At 42.4% G+C, this 18,364-nt stretch overlaps 1 protein-coding gene across 1 annotated transcript; it reads left to right on the top strand.

The window, feature by feature from the left end:
- The first annotated feature begins 1,240 nt into the window (after positions 1-1,240).
- On the top strand, positions 1,241-15,519 carry LOC103362949 (netrin receptor UNC5C-like). Its single transcript, XM_008289492.1, has 9 exons — positions 1,241-1,567; positions 1,681-1,800; positions 2,088-2,152; positions 2,689-2,857; positions 5,233-5,466; positions 7,080-7,229; positions 8,260-8,424; positions 12,147-12,325; positions 15,019-15,519. Exons 1-9 carry the CDS (start codon positions 1,241-1,243, stop codon positions 15,179-15,181), a joined length of 1,572 nt encoding a protein of 523 aa, XP_008287714.1. The 3' UTR covers positions 15,182-15,519.
- Positions 15,520-18,364: the final 2,845 nt, after the last annotated feature.

The following is an 18,364-nucleotide window of genomic DNA, read 5'->3' as shown; positions in this document are numbered from 1 at the left end:
CTCTTCATTATCATGGCTGTCAGGAGTCAGGAGGCGCCCCCTGCTGGTCACTCAGCTGCTGTGTTCCTGATGTGAAGCTTTTCAGCCGCTCTGAGCAGAAGAACACGTTTCAGCTGAAATGACCAAGAAACGTCTGGAAGTGAAGAAACAAGGTCAGGCTGCTGTTGTTGTTTCTGCAGCTGAATCATGGGAAATAAAAAGCTGCTTGTTTTCTGTTCACCAGAAGGTTTCATTTGGACCGAACCTAACTTTATGAACTGAAGGGCAGACTGTCTCCATGGCAACAGTCCCGTTGACTGTTGCCATGGAGACAGCGTGTAAACTGCAGGAGGCCTCAATGCTCCGTCTTAGTTCGGTTGAAGCTTCAGGAAACTCAGAAAATGTCGCAGAGGTGAGTTTAAGTCCTTTTTATTGTTATTGTGCGTCGACACCAACCGGAGGCAGACCTGGAAACGGTAGAGTGATCCAATGAAAGTCCGTTTAAAGGCTCGGACGGGTAGAGACGGTACCGCAGAGCCAGCCCTGGACATTGGCAGTCTAGACACATGCTCAGGGCGCCCACATCCATGGGGGGGCGCCCACATCCACGGAGGGCACCCACATCCACGGGGGGCACTCAGACTCATTTTCTTTGTTTGACATGAAACACAATCGGCTGTTGAAGCCGTGAAAGCAAAGCCGAGGCTGTTGTTTAACAGGAATGTGGAGAAGAGGCTGCTTCATGTCCTGGTTTAACAGGAATGTGGAGAAGAGGCTGCTTCCGTCGTCCTGTAGCGAAGCCGCCAGGATTCATGCTTGGCTTTAGTAAAGCATCACAGCTCTCGTGGCCGCAGCTGCTTTTAGGCTTTTAGGACCAATTTCTAGACCTCTGATTCCTTCCATTTATAGTTTTCTTTCATTCTTGTCTGTTTTTCAAAGAACCTGGTGGATTTACAGAGTGTGACTTTTTACAACCAACATGAAACCGTTGCAGCGTTTCCATGGTTCTAGAGTTTCTGTCGTCGGCGCTGGAATGATCTGAAGATGGAATAAACTGCGTATGTTTGGTTGAAGTGGCTTGAAATGAACAACGTGTTGTATTTGCAGTAAGTTAACAAGAAAAGCTGAGTTTTGTCCATTACATTCCTCTTTAATGGTTTTATTAAATACATGTATAAATGCCACGAAGCCTGATTATTCTACGCTGAAGCTGTGACCTGCATGAACTCACAGGGCAGCGATCCAACTTTCCTGTTACAGGATGTACAACCAGCTGTGGGCAGATGCTCAGCTGGAGCTGAGCCGCCTGCTGGCCGAGGAGCTTCCTGCTGAGCCTCTTCGTCCAGAGAAGTACCGCGTTGTGTTCTTCCAGCGTCTGGCCACGCTCTACGTACGCTACGTCAGAACCCTCCGGCAGCTGCAGGAGGCCTACGACCTGATGGTCCATCCTCAGAAGAGGCGGCTCATCCGGCGCATCCTGGACGGTGTGATGGGGAGAGTGTTGGAGCTGAAGAATGAGATAGTGGAAAAGGAGTTTTCAGAGTACCACGACATGGATGGCGTCCTCTACGACCTGAAGCTCACTCCTGTAAGGTTCATCCGTCACATCGACATGACGCCACACTGACGTCCACCTCAGAATCACAATCACAATCAGACAGTGACTTTTTAAAGACACAGACTTCTTTGTTTTCTCTGTAGGCCGAGCTGGAGATCCCCATCCCTCGATATTTCCTCAGTGAATGCAGCAAAGAAGTTCAACAACGAAAGACGATGGTGGCAGGTCTCCTGAACATGGTGGAGGTGCCTGAGAGCCCTGAGGTGCAGCAGACAAGACGCCGCAAATGTTCCCACATCATTTGTGCACTTTATTTTCTCACCAGCTGAAAGTGAAACCCAGACAGGACTTAAATGGGAAAATGTTGTATTTGTGAGTAATTTGAAGACCACATGCTGTTTAATAAAAGTGACTCAGAATGAATACATTAGTTTGAATTAGTTGAGTTTTGAAACATCATCTTAAAGACATTACTTTAAAAAAACAAAAATCAATATATGCAATAAGTTATGTTTAAAACTGTGATGTTGAACTGTCAAAATGTCCAAAGTCACACTTGATCAAGAACATCCGGGGCGGTCCGGTAGCTGGACCGGATCAGACCCATGAGCAGGTGTAACCAGGGGTAACTCTGGTGATGGTTTTCCCTGCACTCTCTCTTGCATTTGAATACACATGTCACATGGCTTGCCAATCAGCCAATGGCATAGCTCCANCTCGGACCCTAAAAATCACATACATATACAGTTTAAAATGAAGACAAAAAGTAGTGACACATCTCCAAGTGGCTTTACTCAAGATTAAAAACAAAAACGCGGTGTTTTAGTCGTATTTTGTTTACCTTCCTTTCGCTTGGTGTCAACCAGTTTCTGTAAAAGCTGTGATGAAAGTTTATTCAGTGTTTCAGCTAGAAAAGCTTCCAGTTTCCTCGTGTCAGTTTGCTGATAATTTAACTGTCCAAATACTTTTTGGGCTGTTGTATGAAGAGTGTGACAATCCTAACACACACACACACACACACACACACACAGCAGAAGTGGCTCCAATAGAGCTGTCTGCAGCCGAAACTCTCGCTATCTGGAATCCAACAGAGCATCCTGTCACTGTCAGTCTTTTCCATCATTTCACCTCGGCCTTATCTGTCTTCTCAGACCCCCGGTAGAGGACATCCAGACAGTGCTGAGCCCAGTAGTGAGCTGTGGACCTCCTGGAGCCCTGCTGACAAGACCGGTGATCCTCACCATCCACCACTGCGCTGACAATGTGCAGGAGGACTGGCTCATACAGCTAAAGAACCAACTGGCCATGGGAGAATGGGAGGTGAGCATTCAGCGTCTGTCTGTGTGTGTAATGCATATATTGCTTTTACAGAGTTTTAATATACAGCTTTGGAATTCCTGTATTCTCCCCCCCAGAGAGAATAGCTGTCACCTTGTTGCCAACAAATAGAGACAAATATGAATTTAACATACAGCTAGATACACAAACATGTACACATTGCGGCTAAATAATCCAAAGATAAAGAAGTGTGTGAATAAGTACACAAAATAATGACACACTTGCACGCAGTCGTAGCCGAATGATTACTCCGCAGTCATGTATACAGTACACACTGAGATTACATGCACACATAGCGGAGGCTAGCCTGAATTGCACATTCACACTGTGTATGCGGGGAAGGAGGGAGGGGAAAAGAAAGAAAAGGAGAGAAAATTTGGTAAACAGAAAGTGCCTACAGGCTAGTAGACAAGCAGGGGGTTGAAGACTCCTATCAGAAGCAATTTGTTATGCTCCTGCCATCCTCCTCTTCTCTCATCTTTCTTCTTATGTTTCCATCCCTCCTTTTTTCTCTCCTTCCCTTCTCTTTCTCCCTCCTCCTGTGTTTCTCAGCGTGAAGTCTCTACCTCAGCAATCTGTTTTGCGTGTGTGTGTGTGTGCGTGCGTGCGTGCGTGCGTGCGTGCGTGCGTGCGCGCGTACGGCCGCGCTTGCGTGTGTGTGTTTGTGCGTGCATGTGTGCACCCTTGTGTGTGGGTGTGGGTGATAAGGCTGTCTTGCAGCATCACTGTGTCTACAAGGCCCCCGTATGCTGTCTTCTGTTGCTTATCACAGCTCAACACAATGTCTCTGCACAATTAGCCATGCATAAGATTCTGTGTGGGTCTTTGTGTGTGTGTGTGTGTGTGTGTGAGTGAGAGACGGAGAGAGAGAAAGAGATGCAGAGTGGGTAAAGACGAGAAAAATGAAAAGTGGAATTTCATCAGGAAGTCGATTTGTTTTTCTCTTATTGCAGTAGAACATCCATTTCCCATCAGAAAGTTTTCCCCAAAACAGGGAGAGGAAAGGTAATTGAATTCCCCTCATATCAGGGGGGAGCAGCCACGGTTGTGATTACCAGTAATAACAGATTCATACCATATTGCTTTCCTACCTCTTTGTATTGATTCAGCTCATCTGTAGCAACACAACTCCGCATGAACTGCGATTCGAAACTCAATATTTGTATCACACATGTGCGTGGAGAACATATCCATTCTGCAGTACGTTGTCATCCACAAAGTCACGCGCGCGCAAACATGGATATCTGCACGACTAATTGAAGATTCAGTAGTCGTATGAAAAGATCGCAGCGAGCCTGTGCATCCCCCCCCTCCCTCGATCCAAAGAGCCGTATGGATTTACCATAAGTCAGGCTGTGACAGAGAGCTGTAGAGATGACATGAGCAACAGCCAGCAGATAATCATAGTGGGATTGGACACACTTCACAGACAACAGCTCGGAACAAGTGTCATCATTCCCCTAATGAACACCTTGATTTACTTTCAGATGTCATATGTACAACCAGACATGCATTTACGTTTCGGCTCGGTGTTGGAACATAAATATATTCGCAATCTGTTGAATCAAACGTCCTGTAAATGGCTTTCTGAAATGAATTAGCAGACCGCCTGGAGGAGATTCACGCTGTTTATTGTTTTATTAAAAATGCGCCACAAGCAAAAAAAAGTCAACATTTACCGTTGGGCTTTTTTGCTTGAATATAATTCTGTGTAGCTCGCGGAGGACGTGAGTAACGCTGAAAAATACATGTTTATTGCAATGAAATACATCTGGCATAAACCACAACCTTGCTTACTCACGGGCTGTTTGCATTCGGGGGGAAAATGGCTCCAAATGCAGGTTCAGTTGTGTTATGCTAACAGACAAACTGTGGCTTAATGCCCGCGAATGCTCAGATAAAGCCCATATTCAAATAACAGCCAGGTTTTACCAATAGTGTGAACAAATAAGGGCCGGTCCCAAATAGAGGGGGAAAAAAAACTAAATTAACTGGACTGTGGGTCACTTTGTAAAATCAGAATAATTTAAATTTCCCTGTTTTTATAGTGGAATTGCTGTTGTCACGCACAGTGTTTGTTTTTAACCCTGCATTTTAAAATATATGGTGATGAATGCCTGGGAAACACATGGAGGATGACTCGAGTTTATTTGACAGCTGCACGTTATCATCAAGTTAGGGTTTGAAAGCAGTCTGTCTTAAGTAAAGCTGGGTTTTCTGTTGAGATGAGGCTCACGTGGGAATCGCAGCGACAGAATGCGAACTCTTACAAAATGCTAGTTTCAGCCGCTCATTGTAAACTGTACTCTGCGACCCAGCACGACACTCTGCCTACATAAACTGTGTGTTTCCTACAGGATGTGGTCGTAGTGGGAGAGGAGAACTTCACCACCCCCTGCTACGTGCAGATGGACCTGGAGGCGTGTCACATTCTGACAGAGACTCTGGGGACTTACTGCCTGGTGGGTCAGTCGATGGGCAAAGCAGCCGCCAAGAGGCTCAAACTGGCTGTTTTTGGGCCCGTGTCCTGTACGACGTTGGACTATCACATCAGGGTCTACTGTCTGGATGACACTCAAGATGCACTCAAGGTGAAGTAAAGAAATAAATCCTGAATCCAATACAAATGCTAAATGCTAAGACATGGACTATATGGATGGATCTACAGTTTGCACAGCTTTCCAAACGCTTTAACTAACAGCGAGAGAGTGTGATGTTTCAGCCTGAGCGAATTTCTGTGATTTTTTCAGTCCTGTGAGGGATTTTGTTTTCTCTCTTGGACCACCCATACTAAAACACATCCCTGTTGATTTGCATTTGAAATAAAATACACTGGAGCCTGAACAGAAAGAGCCGAATGGAGTCATAAACAGAGAGAAGTTTCTTCACCTCTAGTCTTCTGGCAATGAGCTGAGAATCAGTAAACAAAACAGGGTCAAGCAATGTCAAAATAGCAACGCTTTGGAATTTAAACAAATTCAAAGCACTGAAGGGACCATCTGATACAGGAGATTAACATTGGTAATTTATGCATGCAGTGATAAGTCAAGTGTCAGCGCGGCACACAGCCACACGCGCTCTCCCACAAACAAACACACATTCAGTTAGACCGGCTCAGACGCGCGAGTTGTAGCTTGAAAACAAAGTTCAGAGGTGAGTTTTTTAATGATGGAGACTTTGTGTAGTATAATTGATCGGTCGGCGTTTCACAGGGGAAAGTGTTGCGCTGTGTATCCACTGTAGTGCCGCCACGTATGAAGTGGAAGGGGAAGGAGGAATTGATTATTTTGAAAAGCTTGTAGGAGGCATCAGAAGCCATACTGATGACTTACTACAACTGAGTGTTGTGTGTGTTCTGATCACTTGTGTGTATTCAAATGCACATTTAGACGTGTAATCAGCATGTGCGTCGACGGTTATGCTCGCTGTAAGGTTTGTACGGTACACACACATTCTCAGCGCTCTCTTGATGTGGGCCTAGTTGATATAGAGGCATCATTTTTAAAAAGGATGAACAAAAATCCCCACAGAATTGTGTACGCAATATATTATTGAAACAACCGCAGCACGGCAGAGTAAAACGTGCTGCTGTCTTTCCTTAACAGACATTTTCCAATTTCCTGAAATCTAAGATACTAAATTACAACAAAATCCTACAATAAATGCATTAAATGACCTTTGAATCCAGTGTGATGGTAGTAACCGTGTCCTTTAAAACTGTTGGCAAAGAGAGAAGGACAAAAATTAAATAACTTCAATTTTCGCCGTGTTATTTCCATAAGTCATTGAGGTCATCTTTTAGTAATAATAGAAGTTATTTATTTTACTGTCTCGTGTTAAAGATATGCGTAATTTTCTTTATATCTCACAACAGCACTCCGTCGACTGGCGGCGCATCATTAATCAAGGTTTCTATTGAGCTTCTTAATGCGTCTTTTCACTTCGGCGCAGTCAGCAGAGCTAAGCGTCGCTAAAATCCAGGGAATACAACTATGGAGAAGTGCGATGTTATCTCGGCGAAAACTTTCATGTGTTCCAAGAGTTTTATGGTGCATTGTCTGCTGTAATTACGCAAGATAAATAAAAGGCTTTCTTACAATCTCCAATGTATAAAAAGTAAATGGTTCAGTGAGCGAGATTAAGCAGAAGCAAACTTGCAGAGGAAATCTGAAGGAGTTATTTCTTTATGTGGGCTTTTGTGCAGGAGGTTCTTCAGATGGAGACGCAGATGGGAGGGAAGCTTCTGGATGAGCCAAAGACTCTGAACTTTAAAGACAGCACACATAATCTGAGACTGTCGATCCACGACGTGCCACACACACACTGGAAGAGCAAACTCATCGCAAAATATCAGGTGAGTGCGCGTACACTTAGACATCTAACAAGGTCGCATATAGAGTATGAAGAGTTGATTTGCAAAAACAGATAACTCCATTTTTGTAGATTTTCAGAAAACTTGTTGTTTGTTTGAGATAATATCAATCAAACTGAAGCTGAGTGGATTTGACTCAGTAGAAATGATAAAAATAGAGATAAGTTAAGTTTGATGTTGTCTCAGGTAGACGATGGAAAAGTGGGTTTTCTGAAGGTTTGTGAGTTATCTGTTTTTGCAACTCTTCGTGTATGCACAGTGCAGCAAACATATATTCATCCATATGAAGACAAAAGGAAAGGCTCAGTGTTACTTACGGAAGCAGAGAGCGGTCATGGCCGCACATTTTTTTAAGCGGCATTTTCTCAAGATAACGAGATAATTATCCCGTTGACAGTTTCGGCTGTCACTTCAGCCTTCATCAGAAGTTGTCAGACTTCCTGGTGTGACGTATCTTATATAGACAGCTGACCGGGAACTCCGACATGACGTGTCATGAGAACAGCTGACCGGGCACGACAACTTACAATGAAGCGCTCGTGCCCGGTCTCGTCTGTCCTCCGGCCCCCCGCTGGTGACTGAGGATGGAATCCCAGGTGTGTGGGAGGTCCCTGGGCAAACACAAACACCAATTATCTTTTTTTATTTCTTGTTATCCCGAGATAACGAGTTAATTTTCTCGTTAAAAAAACGGCGAAGAAAGAACAGTTGCGGAAAACGACCGCTCTCGGCTTCCGTAGTTACTCCTGTTTTGTGCATTAAACTCTACAACAGAGTGAAATACCTGCACAATTAGTCACTTCTCATCAGTACTAAAAGCTAGTAACTAAACTCACTAAGCACCTCAAGTGTTTACAAGATTAAGATATTAAGCTTGGCAACAAATTTCATAGTTTTTGTGGTGCAGTCATCCATGTTTTGACAGCATCATAGTCACGATTGGACCGTATTTAATCCATCAGGTTACCTGCCTGACAACATGCATATTTTAACATTTGTGCTGCCTCTACAGGAGATCCCGTTCTACCAGGTGTGGAGCGGCAGTCAGAGAAGTCTCCACTGTACCTTCACCCTGGAGAGACTGAGCGCCGCCACCACAGAGATCAGCTGCAAACTGTGCGTACGGCAGGTAGAAGGAGAAGGACAGATCTTTCAGCTCAGCAACACATTGGAGGAGGCAAGTTTGTTTTAATGCACGCACCAAAACGCTACGACACGATGATTATGCTGCTTTTATGTCTGAGATAAACGCAGAACACAACTTTAACTCTCAAGGGCCCGAGGCAAAATAGCATTATATATAATAAAACCAGCAGAGAGAGAGAGAGAGAGAGAGAGAGAGAGAGAGAGGGATTCCTTTTACAACCTTCTTCTAACTTCTACATTCCTGCACCAAAGGTCCTAAAGTCACTAAGTTTCTCTCTATCTGTCAGACAGTCAGGGTTCCTGCTATGGTTCTGTGACTCTGTTCAATCATTCATAGTCGGGCGAGAGGTCAGATAACACGAGTGGAATAACTTGTCTTTGATTTTGCTCGGCCATGTAACCACAAAGTCACTGGAAATGTGTGCGTGTCTGTGTGTGAACAGCTCCGGTCGGAGGTCAGACGGTTCTTTTGGCATGTTGCAGTTTGAATTCTCCCGCGGTGGCCAGGGGTAATAGCATTGTACTTTAGAATTTTTTAACCCGTGTATGACCATCTAAGTTTATAAAAAGAGATGCAGGAATTATTTTTTTTCTCCATCGGTTGTAGAAAAGCATTCAGAGCAGCAAGGAGACTTAACGCCGACTGTTTTATGCTCTTCAGAACAGATCACTGACCAACATGAGAGCAACAGTCAAAGTGTGAGACCTGAGAGAAAAAAACTTGTTGTAAAGTTTGAGTTTATAATAGCTTCTAGGTATCTCCAGTTAACAGAACTGATTGACCCTGACAAAATGTGGAGAATATTTTAACATTAAAGTGATTAAAAGATTGCCATCTTTCTCCGCCGCTTATCCGAGCACGTTGCCTACATTCAATACAGAAGCTCTGCTCGACTTTGCCCCCTGCCATCCTGACATCACCGTTAAGTCATCCTGACTTTGGAGACTTTTACTGATATCATTATTTGCAGGAACTGATTAAATTGTAGTAGCTGAAATTCATTTTATTCCACAAACACAAGACTTTGATGAGATTTTTTTTATGAACTGTTCTCTCAAGTAAAAAGAGACGTCCTATCCGAGCCTTCTCACAGCGTTTTGTGGTGCATTTTTGTGTTACCCATTAGTCCACACACAAATACTGATGTGTCTTTAATATATGTGTGATAAGCACTCACAGTGGTGCACATGATTTCCTGTTTACATTCGCAGACAATTAGCCTACTTTTCTTTTGACCTCAAATGAAAAAAAATACTAAAATAGTTCAGAGTACTAAATTCCAATGTAGCCAATTAAAGCTGCTGCAGGGATTTGCCTTCGTGTCTTTTTGGATTCAGTTATTAAACCAGCAGAGATGCGTGGAAAGAATAAAAGAAAGCACGGCCAAAATGTGCCTTTCTCCAGCATGACAATATTTACTGCTCAACTTCATAAACAGCCTGTTGGAGTGACGGAGCTGCAACAAGTTATATCACAGCATTCAATACTTTAATAAATGGTGAGTTGGTATATATTCCAAACAGCTCATACCTGCTCCTACAGATCAGCCCCTGTGATCATATTAGATGCTTGACAAGTGCAGTGCTGTGAGAAAAGCATACAATCCCCTCCTGCATTCTTTTATTTTTGTTTTTATCTCACACTAAACTGTGCCGGATCTTCAGACTATATTTAACATAAAACAGAAACAATGTGGGTAAACACAAAACCCAAGTTAATATTAATCATAATTGTATTTTTTAAAGCAAAAAGGGGTAACACTTAACACTTAATAACTATCCGTTATAACTAGTTAATAGATCATTTGTAAACTGTTAATTAGTGAGTTGTTAACCACTTGTTAAGTGCTTGTTAATAGTTTGTTGATGATTTATAACGATGCCTTATAGATAGTTAATAAACCATTTACAAACTGTTAGTTAGTGAGTTATAAATGACTTGCTAACTGTATATTAATGATTTACAGCCATACCTTATAAACCAGTCATAGATCATGAACAAGCCATCAGTGAATTACTTACTAATGACTTGTTAAGTATCAGTTAATAGATTATATATGTTATTGGGACGTTATTCTAAAGTTGCCTAACTCACCAATGTGAAAAAATAGTCCAGCAATACCTGAGACCGTTCTCTTGTGTGGAGCTGCTGTAGTGCAGCCATGTTGTAGATTTGTGAGCATGAACTGCTCCTTTAAGTTCCCTCCACTGCATCTTAGGGGTTCGGGTTCAGACTTTGACTAAACCACAACGTCTTTGTTTGTTTTACAGAAGATATAACGGGACTCTTGTCTTCCAAACATTTTACTCACTACATAAAACATTCCCCCAAAAGGTCTGAGGGTTATCAAAGTGTGTTGTAGAAAAAGTCAGAAGGTTCTTATTGTTTCTCTGGGTTCTAGCTGCACCACTTTCCCATGAATGCCATTTTTGCCCCACAGTCTTTTGGATAGAGCCTAACTGAGATGAGAGAGAGCTGCGTTTTCTTTAATGAGTTTCCACGGCCTTCATGGATGAGTTGTAACCGTGCTCTTGAAGAAACTTCGGAAGGTCGACCACTTCTGGGGAGGTTCACTATTATTGTTGCACGTTTTCTCCGAGAAGACTGTGGATCTGTTGCGTCTTAGAGCCTTAGAATAGCTTTGTAACCCTCCCCAGAGTTGATTTCAATCACTGTCTTCCTCACTGCTGCTTTGAATTAGAAACACTGTGCAACTGGTGATACGTTTTGCCAACTTAATGCTTCTGAAAATGGGACAATTTGGTGGTGATCAGGCCTCAGTGTGTCCTGTCCAGCTGCAAGTTCAGTAACTAAGGGTGTGTTTTCATACAGGCCCAGCTGATGTTAACTAGTAGTTTTGCTTTAATGCATACAATTATTATTTAAAACTTGTATTTTTTTGTTTACTTGCATTGCCTTTGTTTCATGTTAGATCTTGTTTGAAGATCTGACACAGTTTAATATGAGATACATACAAAAATAGACAAACTCCTGAGGGGATTTAATACTTTTTCACAGCGCTGATATCTAAAGTACAACTGTGTGATTCTCTTTCTGCGCGTCGTGTTTAAACTAAAACGTTGTCGACTGTCAACCAGCGTCGTGCGTGTTGAACAAGGGAATGTAAAGCAGCTTTAAAGCATTTATTATTTCAAGAGAGAGACGGAGATGTCCCTTCGCATCAGTCACTCCGTCTTCAACGGCAGAGAGCTTTCTGCTATAAATTGGGGCTAAGTAGATGCAGTAAATAGTAATCATTCACATCAACAGTGGCAGTTGTTGTTTCCTTCTGCCAAGCCACATTCGTTAGACTGCTGCCTCCTTTCAACCCAGGAGTGGCAGATTAATGGGATGAAGGTTTACAAAGATGCAAGATCGACAGCGAGAGGAGAGAGCGAGCGAGTGCTCGGGAGCAGATTTTTGTGTTTGTTTCACTCTTGTATTAATTAGGAGGCTCATGTGTAATTGGTCACACCGAAGGCAAACAGCAGAGAGACAGACGTGCAGAATCTTTGCCAAGAGGATGTTTGAAATAGAAACATGATGGATTTAAGTCTCCAATTGTTGCCACATGTATGCATGTTATGATTCACATTTGACCTTTTTTGGGGGATTTAAAATATACAATATATAGGGCGACCCCATATATATATATATCTATATATGCAGAAACCTTTTTTAATGAATTAAATTTTTAAAAAAGTTAACATACCTGCTTTATCCAACTGACCAGCCTTTCCCCGTCTCTCCAGGAGGTCCAGAGCATAGACACGTCCCTGATGGACCCCGCCAGCAATATCACAACCCTAGTTGGGCCCAATGCCTTCCGCATTCCTTTATCCATCCGACAGAAGTTGTGTGGCAGCCTGGATGCACCGCAGACCAGAGGCAACGACTGGAGGATGCTGGCCCACAAACTCAACCTTGACAGGTGACAACCAAAGTTATTTCATGTGCCTGGTCTAAATCGTCAAACAGGATAGGACCTGCCTCACCTCACAGCAGAAAAAAGAAGAAGTGACTCAGTGCCTGTGACTCAAGACGTGATTCAAGTCCTGCTTGATTAAGACGAGGAAATGATCTTTGATTTCAGAGCAGGCAGGAAGAAACGCCAACAAGTGGCTATTAATGGTGACTGTACTGAAGCTGGAGATGAATGTAAACGTCTGGGGGCAGTAATTAATGTGAATTTGTTATAGAATTTAGACGTACGTGTCGTCTACAGCGGGGCGATATAATGATTACACGTCGCACGGAAGCTTCGACACTCGAGATTGAATAGACTCACGCTGGGTTTCTTTCACCGTTCACTTGTGGAGAACATTCATTTCTTGGTGTTTTTCACTATCTGTACTTAATAAGAACAAACTCAATGGGGTTGTTAGTACGTCTAGCGAGATTGTGGGTCAAGGACAACGCAGTGTGACGCTGCTTTCGTGAGTTCTGAGTGGTGAGGAAAGAGCAGGTAAGCTTCAGTGGTCACTCTGGGGAATACAAGCCGGTGCCTTCAGGACGAAGGTACAGGCTGCTGCCCAGAGATCACTCACAGAAAAGGTCTGGTGCACAAAAACAGGCGATATGAGGTGTGGGACAAATTTTGTTGGTTCTCGTGATGTCGTTGGGGAGCAATTTGCTGTTAAATGTCTGTCTGTCATTGTAATAATTATGTCTTATGGTTGTCAAATACAGAAATAGAATTCCTGGAAGGATAATAATCAAAACAGAACAAAATCAGATGGTGCAGCTCAATTGAAGTGCAGTTTTATATGTCCTCTTAAGTTCTAGTTAGGTTACAAAGATTAAAGAAAAGAAATCCCTCAGAGGCATAATTGACAGTTCAATCGCATTAAGTGCATGTGATCGTCTTTTGTTATGGTGACATACACATGTACAAAAAAAAAAAAGAATCTGGTTACTCGTTTTTAATACATTTTAGACTCCCTGTGGAGTAAATCAAGCGCTGCTTTCCGTTTGACTCACAGGTAACATCCTTAGTATCTCCATCCGCAGATGTGTGTGTCTCAGTGATTCAGTCTGGAGGTTCATTTACCAGCAGCTACCGAAGCAGAGCCAGATATTGAGAGGATAATTGGGCACAAGTGCGCATCATTGTCCCACCAGGCAGCCAGCTCATGAAGCAGTCTGTTGATGTGGGCACCGAATATTCCTGATCAGTGGGTGAACAGCTAGCCAAATTGTTGTTTACTTCCACATTTCTGCTAAAAGGTACTCTTCGAAAAAATGGACCATGATAAAAAATGCCCTAACAAGGAAACACCACCTTTTATCCTTCTGCTCTCGTAGCTTCCACATCACATCTGTTTGACTTCAAAGTGTGAGTCATGCTTCGCTGTCCCAGCCGTCTTTCACTCACACAACTGTCTCATGTATATACAAACAATGAAACCGGAGCTGTTATTGTGAACTTTTTGGTGCATTGTACCGACGCGGCTCTGAAGGAAATGGTGGAACAGCACACACACACACACACACACACACACAGACACACACATATAAAAGGTCAATCTCAGCTGCTGAGTTCACTTAACAGCAGGATGCTTCTTATCGCGCGCTGCAGACAGATGGAGTCTGACACAGAGAGCGAGACAGAATGAAACAAAGTGAGAATGAATGTAATGAAAATACTTCTATTAGATGTTTTGAATGGGAGAAAATGTGAGAAGAAAAAAAAATCTGTGGGAGGAGAAACTGACAGATAGGAGCGGAGAGGAGATATGCATGGCTGTGGTTGTATTTAAACAGTATCAGAGTGTGCCAACGGTACAATCACAGGATTTACGGAGGAACAGAAAGTCTCAGTTTTTACCCCCCATGGGACTCAAATCTGATGGGTTTTGGACTTCAAAGCAACAGTGAGATCTTTGTCGCGGATGGCTCAGTGTCAGACTTTCCCTCTGCAGCCATTGTGTACTTGACTCTCGGAGGCTGGACGACTTACCAGCACTGTTAAGTTGCTGCCACGTTGTCCTGCTCACATGCAACAATATTTTTCTTGTTTGTTTAATAAGATTTAAACTGAACACTCAGAATGGCGAGTTCTCTCTTCTTTTAGGCTGAATGTCCTCACACGTTACATTCGTGGTGTTGAGGTCTTTCGTCAAGGATGTTTCTTTATGCTTAGCTCCTTTTCTGCCTGTCTTTGCTTTTATTGTCTGCTATCAAGTGCTTTCAATACTTTTCAGCACAACCAAAGTTAAAGACTATAATTCAGTATCTTGAAGAGAGCAGTAATTTGTCACCTTTGCAGTGCATTATGGGAGGAAATGGTACATTTTCATCCTTCTCAGAATGTTATTTTCTTTTTTGGCACATCGATTACATATCGCACATTTCCAGTTTGACTTCGAAACAGATTTTATTAAAAAAAAGACTTTGCCTGGAGGTTTTTCAAACGGAGTGACATCACATCAAACTTCCCAAATAAACTGAAAAAGTTGAAATGCAATCTTAAATAGTTTGCGTGTTGTATAATATGTCTTGCGATCTGGCTTTGCTTTTGATTTGTTGCCTGCGTGTCCAGTATAATGTTTCTGTCTGATACTGTCAATGCGAAAAAGTGTATCTTTTGCGTAATATTTCAATTTTTTTTCTTTTTTCTTCCAGGTATCTGAACTACTTCGCCACTAAGTCCAGTCCGACGGGCGTGATCCTGGATCTCTGGGAGGCCCAGCACTTCCCAGACGGAGACCTAAACGAACTGGCCGCCGTGCTGGAAGAAATGGGTCGCCATGACAGTAACCTCGCCTCCATGACAACGGAACACTGACAAAGCAGTGCGGTTACCATGACAATGACAGAACTCTGGAGATGACTACACGTGAATTCTCTACGGTTGATGCTGCAGCAAGGGCGACGAGCAAATTAGATGTGAGAGAAAGGAAAGTTGTCGCCATGGTGATTGAGCAGCGGTTAAATACCGTGGTAATCATGCCGACATGGCGACAGATAGAAGGGAGAGGGGCTTGAGCTGGTGCGGGGACTGTGTATGTATCTTTTCGTGTGCGTATTTGCGAGATGTTGCAGTGTCGTGCGTGACCGACGGAGGAGATAACCCTACCTAACTATCAGGAACAAACAAAACATACATGCGCCTAAAAAAAACAACACAAAAAAAACAAAAAACACAACAAAGACCGTGTCTATTGTAACACCAGTCGTTCTTTTGCTGTTACTTTATTACCGAACAAAAGGCGAGCGAAGAAAGAAAAGAAACGGGGGGAGAGGTGACCTTGGAAACCTTCTATAGGAGCGGAACAGAATCATAAAGGGAGAGAAGGTAAAGTGATTACGGTAGAGTGGGAGAAGGTGGATCGAGGAAAAAGAAAGAGCGAGTTAGAGACTCGGCAGAAAGATGAGCGCAAACACAGAGAGGAGCTAAAGTGATTACAAAAGAGAGGGAGGACGTAAACACGAAATGATGGAAGCGGTGGCAGGTGATCATCTGGATGGAAAACAGATAATGAGAGGGGAGATGAATAAGTGACTCTTCTCTTGTGAGCCTCGGCTGTACGTGTTCGCCACTACAGTTCGTCGTCTTTATATCGTTTCTTAGGGAACGCTCTATGTATTCTGCTGTCCATATGTGTGGATCATTTCCTGCTATAACAGAATTTGCTACACAGTGACTTGTCAATCAAGGGTCCTGACCAGAAACAAGCCCGAGACAACAGGTTTTACTCTCTTGGCTGGTATCAATTTTGTTTTCAGGATGAATATGGAGTTTGTGGCTTTCCTCCAAAAATGCATGAAGATATTAAATCCTCCAGGTCACAACAAAGGCGACTGACTGTCAATGAGAAAAAAAAAAGCCAATCCAAAGATGATTACACTCCTGTTTGATGCAGGTGAAGTTTTTGTTTGCCACTTTTAGTAGTAAATGACTTTTTTTCCCTAATTTAAAGTGTATTTAAGATGGCACTTAGGATAATTAGATAAATGAGGTAAACATCCATTCATTCTTATGCTCATCATACTGCAGCACAGTATACTAAATGTGTTTTTTTCTTTCTTTCTTTCAATTTTCCTCTGACCAAACAGTAAACACATCTCTGCAAAAAGAAAAAAATAAGTCTCAAGTGTCAACATACTATCTGTAGTAAAGCTGCTGCCGTATTCCTTCACAAAGACGAGCTGCGTGTTGATGCAGGGTGAAGCGCTCCAGTCACGGCTAAGCATGTCGGTTAACCTCAAATCCAGGAGTCTCTCTCTGCTATTGTCGGGGGCTTGTTTCTGGACAGGGACTAACTCAGAGAAAACAAAAAAAGAAAGACAAAGCAAAAAGGGATGAATTTTTAAATACATTACTATACAAAGTACCATAGCATCATGTGATAGTGAGTTAAACGCAGCTGATATCATTCATTACCGCTAAATGTACCCAATATACAGATTTTATCAATCATATTTTCATTTACTAATATATATATATATATATATATAGCCGACATATATATATTTTCCTCTCATATTTTCAGCGTCCCATCATCACCCTGCCGTCGGGCCACGTGTGATTTCATTCGTGATCGCCGCTGTGACTTTGCTGGTCACTAGCACCATCCGGTGGCCTTTGAAGAATAACAGCATTTGCATTTCTTTGATCGTCTGAAACGTGTAAATACATGATTATCATGTTCATCCTAATGACATTGTATTACCATAATAATTTTTTTGTTTTGTTCAATGATCATTATTATTTACATTAACATTATTATTATTATTTTTTGACATTTTACTATGTTTATAGGTGTGAACTGTATTGGGGGGAGGGGAGGGCGGGGGGATCTGTAACATATCAGCTACTTGCCCTTTTTCCTCAAACAACTTTCTGTCAGCAACTAACATTCCAACTCACAGTGTATTTATTGAGAAAAAAAGTTGCAAATTAGAACTAAAAGTCAACGTAACTAAAGGGGGTCTGTGTACAATGATGTGTAATATATTTGTGTTTTCCAGAACAGCATTGTGAACCAAGGCTGGCTTTCAAATGTATGCATCGACTCGGGTCAGCAGTGTCTGATGAAAAGGCATCGCTCCAATTTGCAGCCTTATTTTCGGTGGCTTTCGAATATTTTGTCAGATCTCCCCGGAGATATTAACTCTGCAAAGGACGACACGAACTTTCAGTCGGAGGGAAACGCTTGTAAACTAATCAAAAATTGGAGTTTAGACATTTCTGTTCTGAGTTACGGAGAGACGCCATATGAAACTTGATTATCAGGTATGTAGAGGAGATTCTGAGGAGGATATTTGAAAATAAAAAAAAGTAGGCAGAGGTTGGGTTTAACGCTGGTACAAAAGGTCAGATCTTTACCTGGTCGTGACGGATTTCATCTTGTGGCTGTCCAACGCAGGAGGAAATCTTGAGACATTGATTTTTTTTTCACATTGATTTTTCTTTCTTTGTTCAGAAACGTGCGACTTTAAGATTCAGACCTCTTGTATCAGGAAAATATTTCGATGAAACGGACACGGAGGCCTCAAAGTATGTATGTTTTCATTTTTGGACAGCCCGGGCTAGAAAAGATGTATGGTTTAATGACAGAGTGGATGTTTTTGTATGTTTTTTTTTTTTTTCCAAATGTAACTGCTGATGTCAGAAATAAGGAAGTCAAAGGGAAGAGTGGTGGAAATTTTTACGAGGATAAAAGCCTAAAACATCAAGTCATCATTTGAGTTTGTTTCAGAACAAAACACGAAGGTCATGGCAATGTCTCGTTCACGCAATTCGATCATCAACATCACTGGCAACTCACGGATATACGAGATCTCATTTTTAACTGATGAAACGAATCAGTTAAGAAATGTAGGTTTAAAAAAAACAACTGGTAAAAATGTAAGTTTACCCAAAATTTACACTTAAGTCTACAGTTTACCAGCAGGATAAGACGTTCTGTCGATGGAGCAAAAAGGGAGTTTTCATATGAGGTGAGCACATGTCGGCCTCCAGAAG

This window comes from Stegastes partitus, unplaced genomic scaffold, assembly GCF_000690725.1.
Source record: "Stegastes partitus isolate 25-593 unplaced genomic scaffold, Stegastes_partitus-1.0.2 Scaffold618, whole genome shotgun sequence".
Lineage (NCBI taxonomy): Eukaryota > Metazoa > Chordata > Actinopteri > Pomacentridae > Stegastes > Stegastes partitus.
Note: the sequence above shows the minus strand (reverse complement) of the source record. Positions and strands in the feature narration are given on the sequence as shown.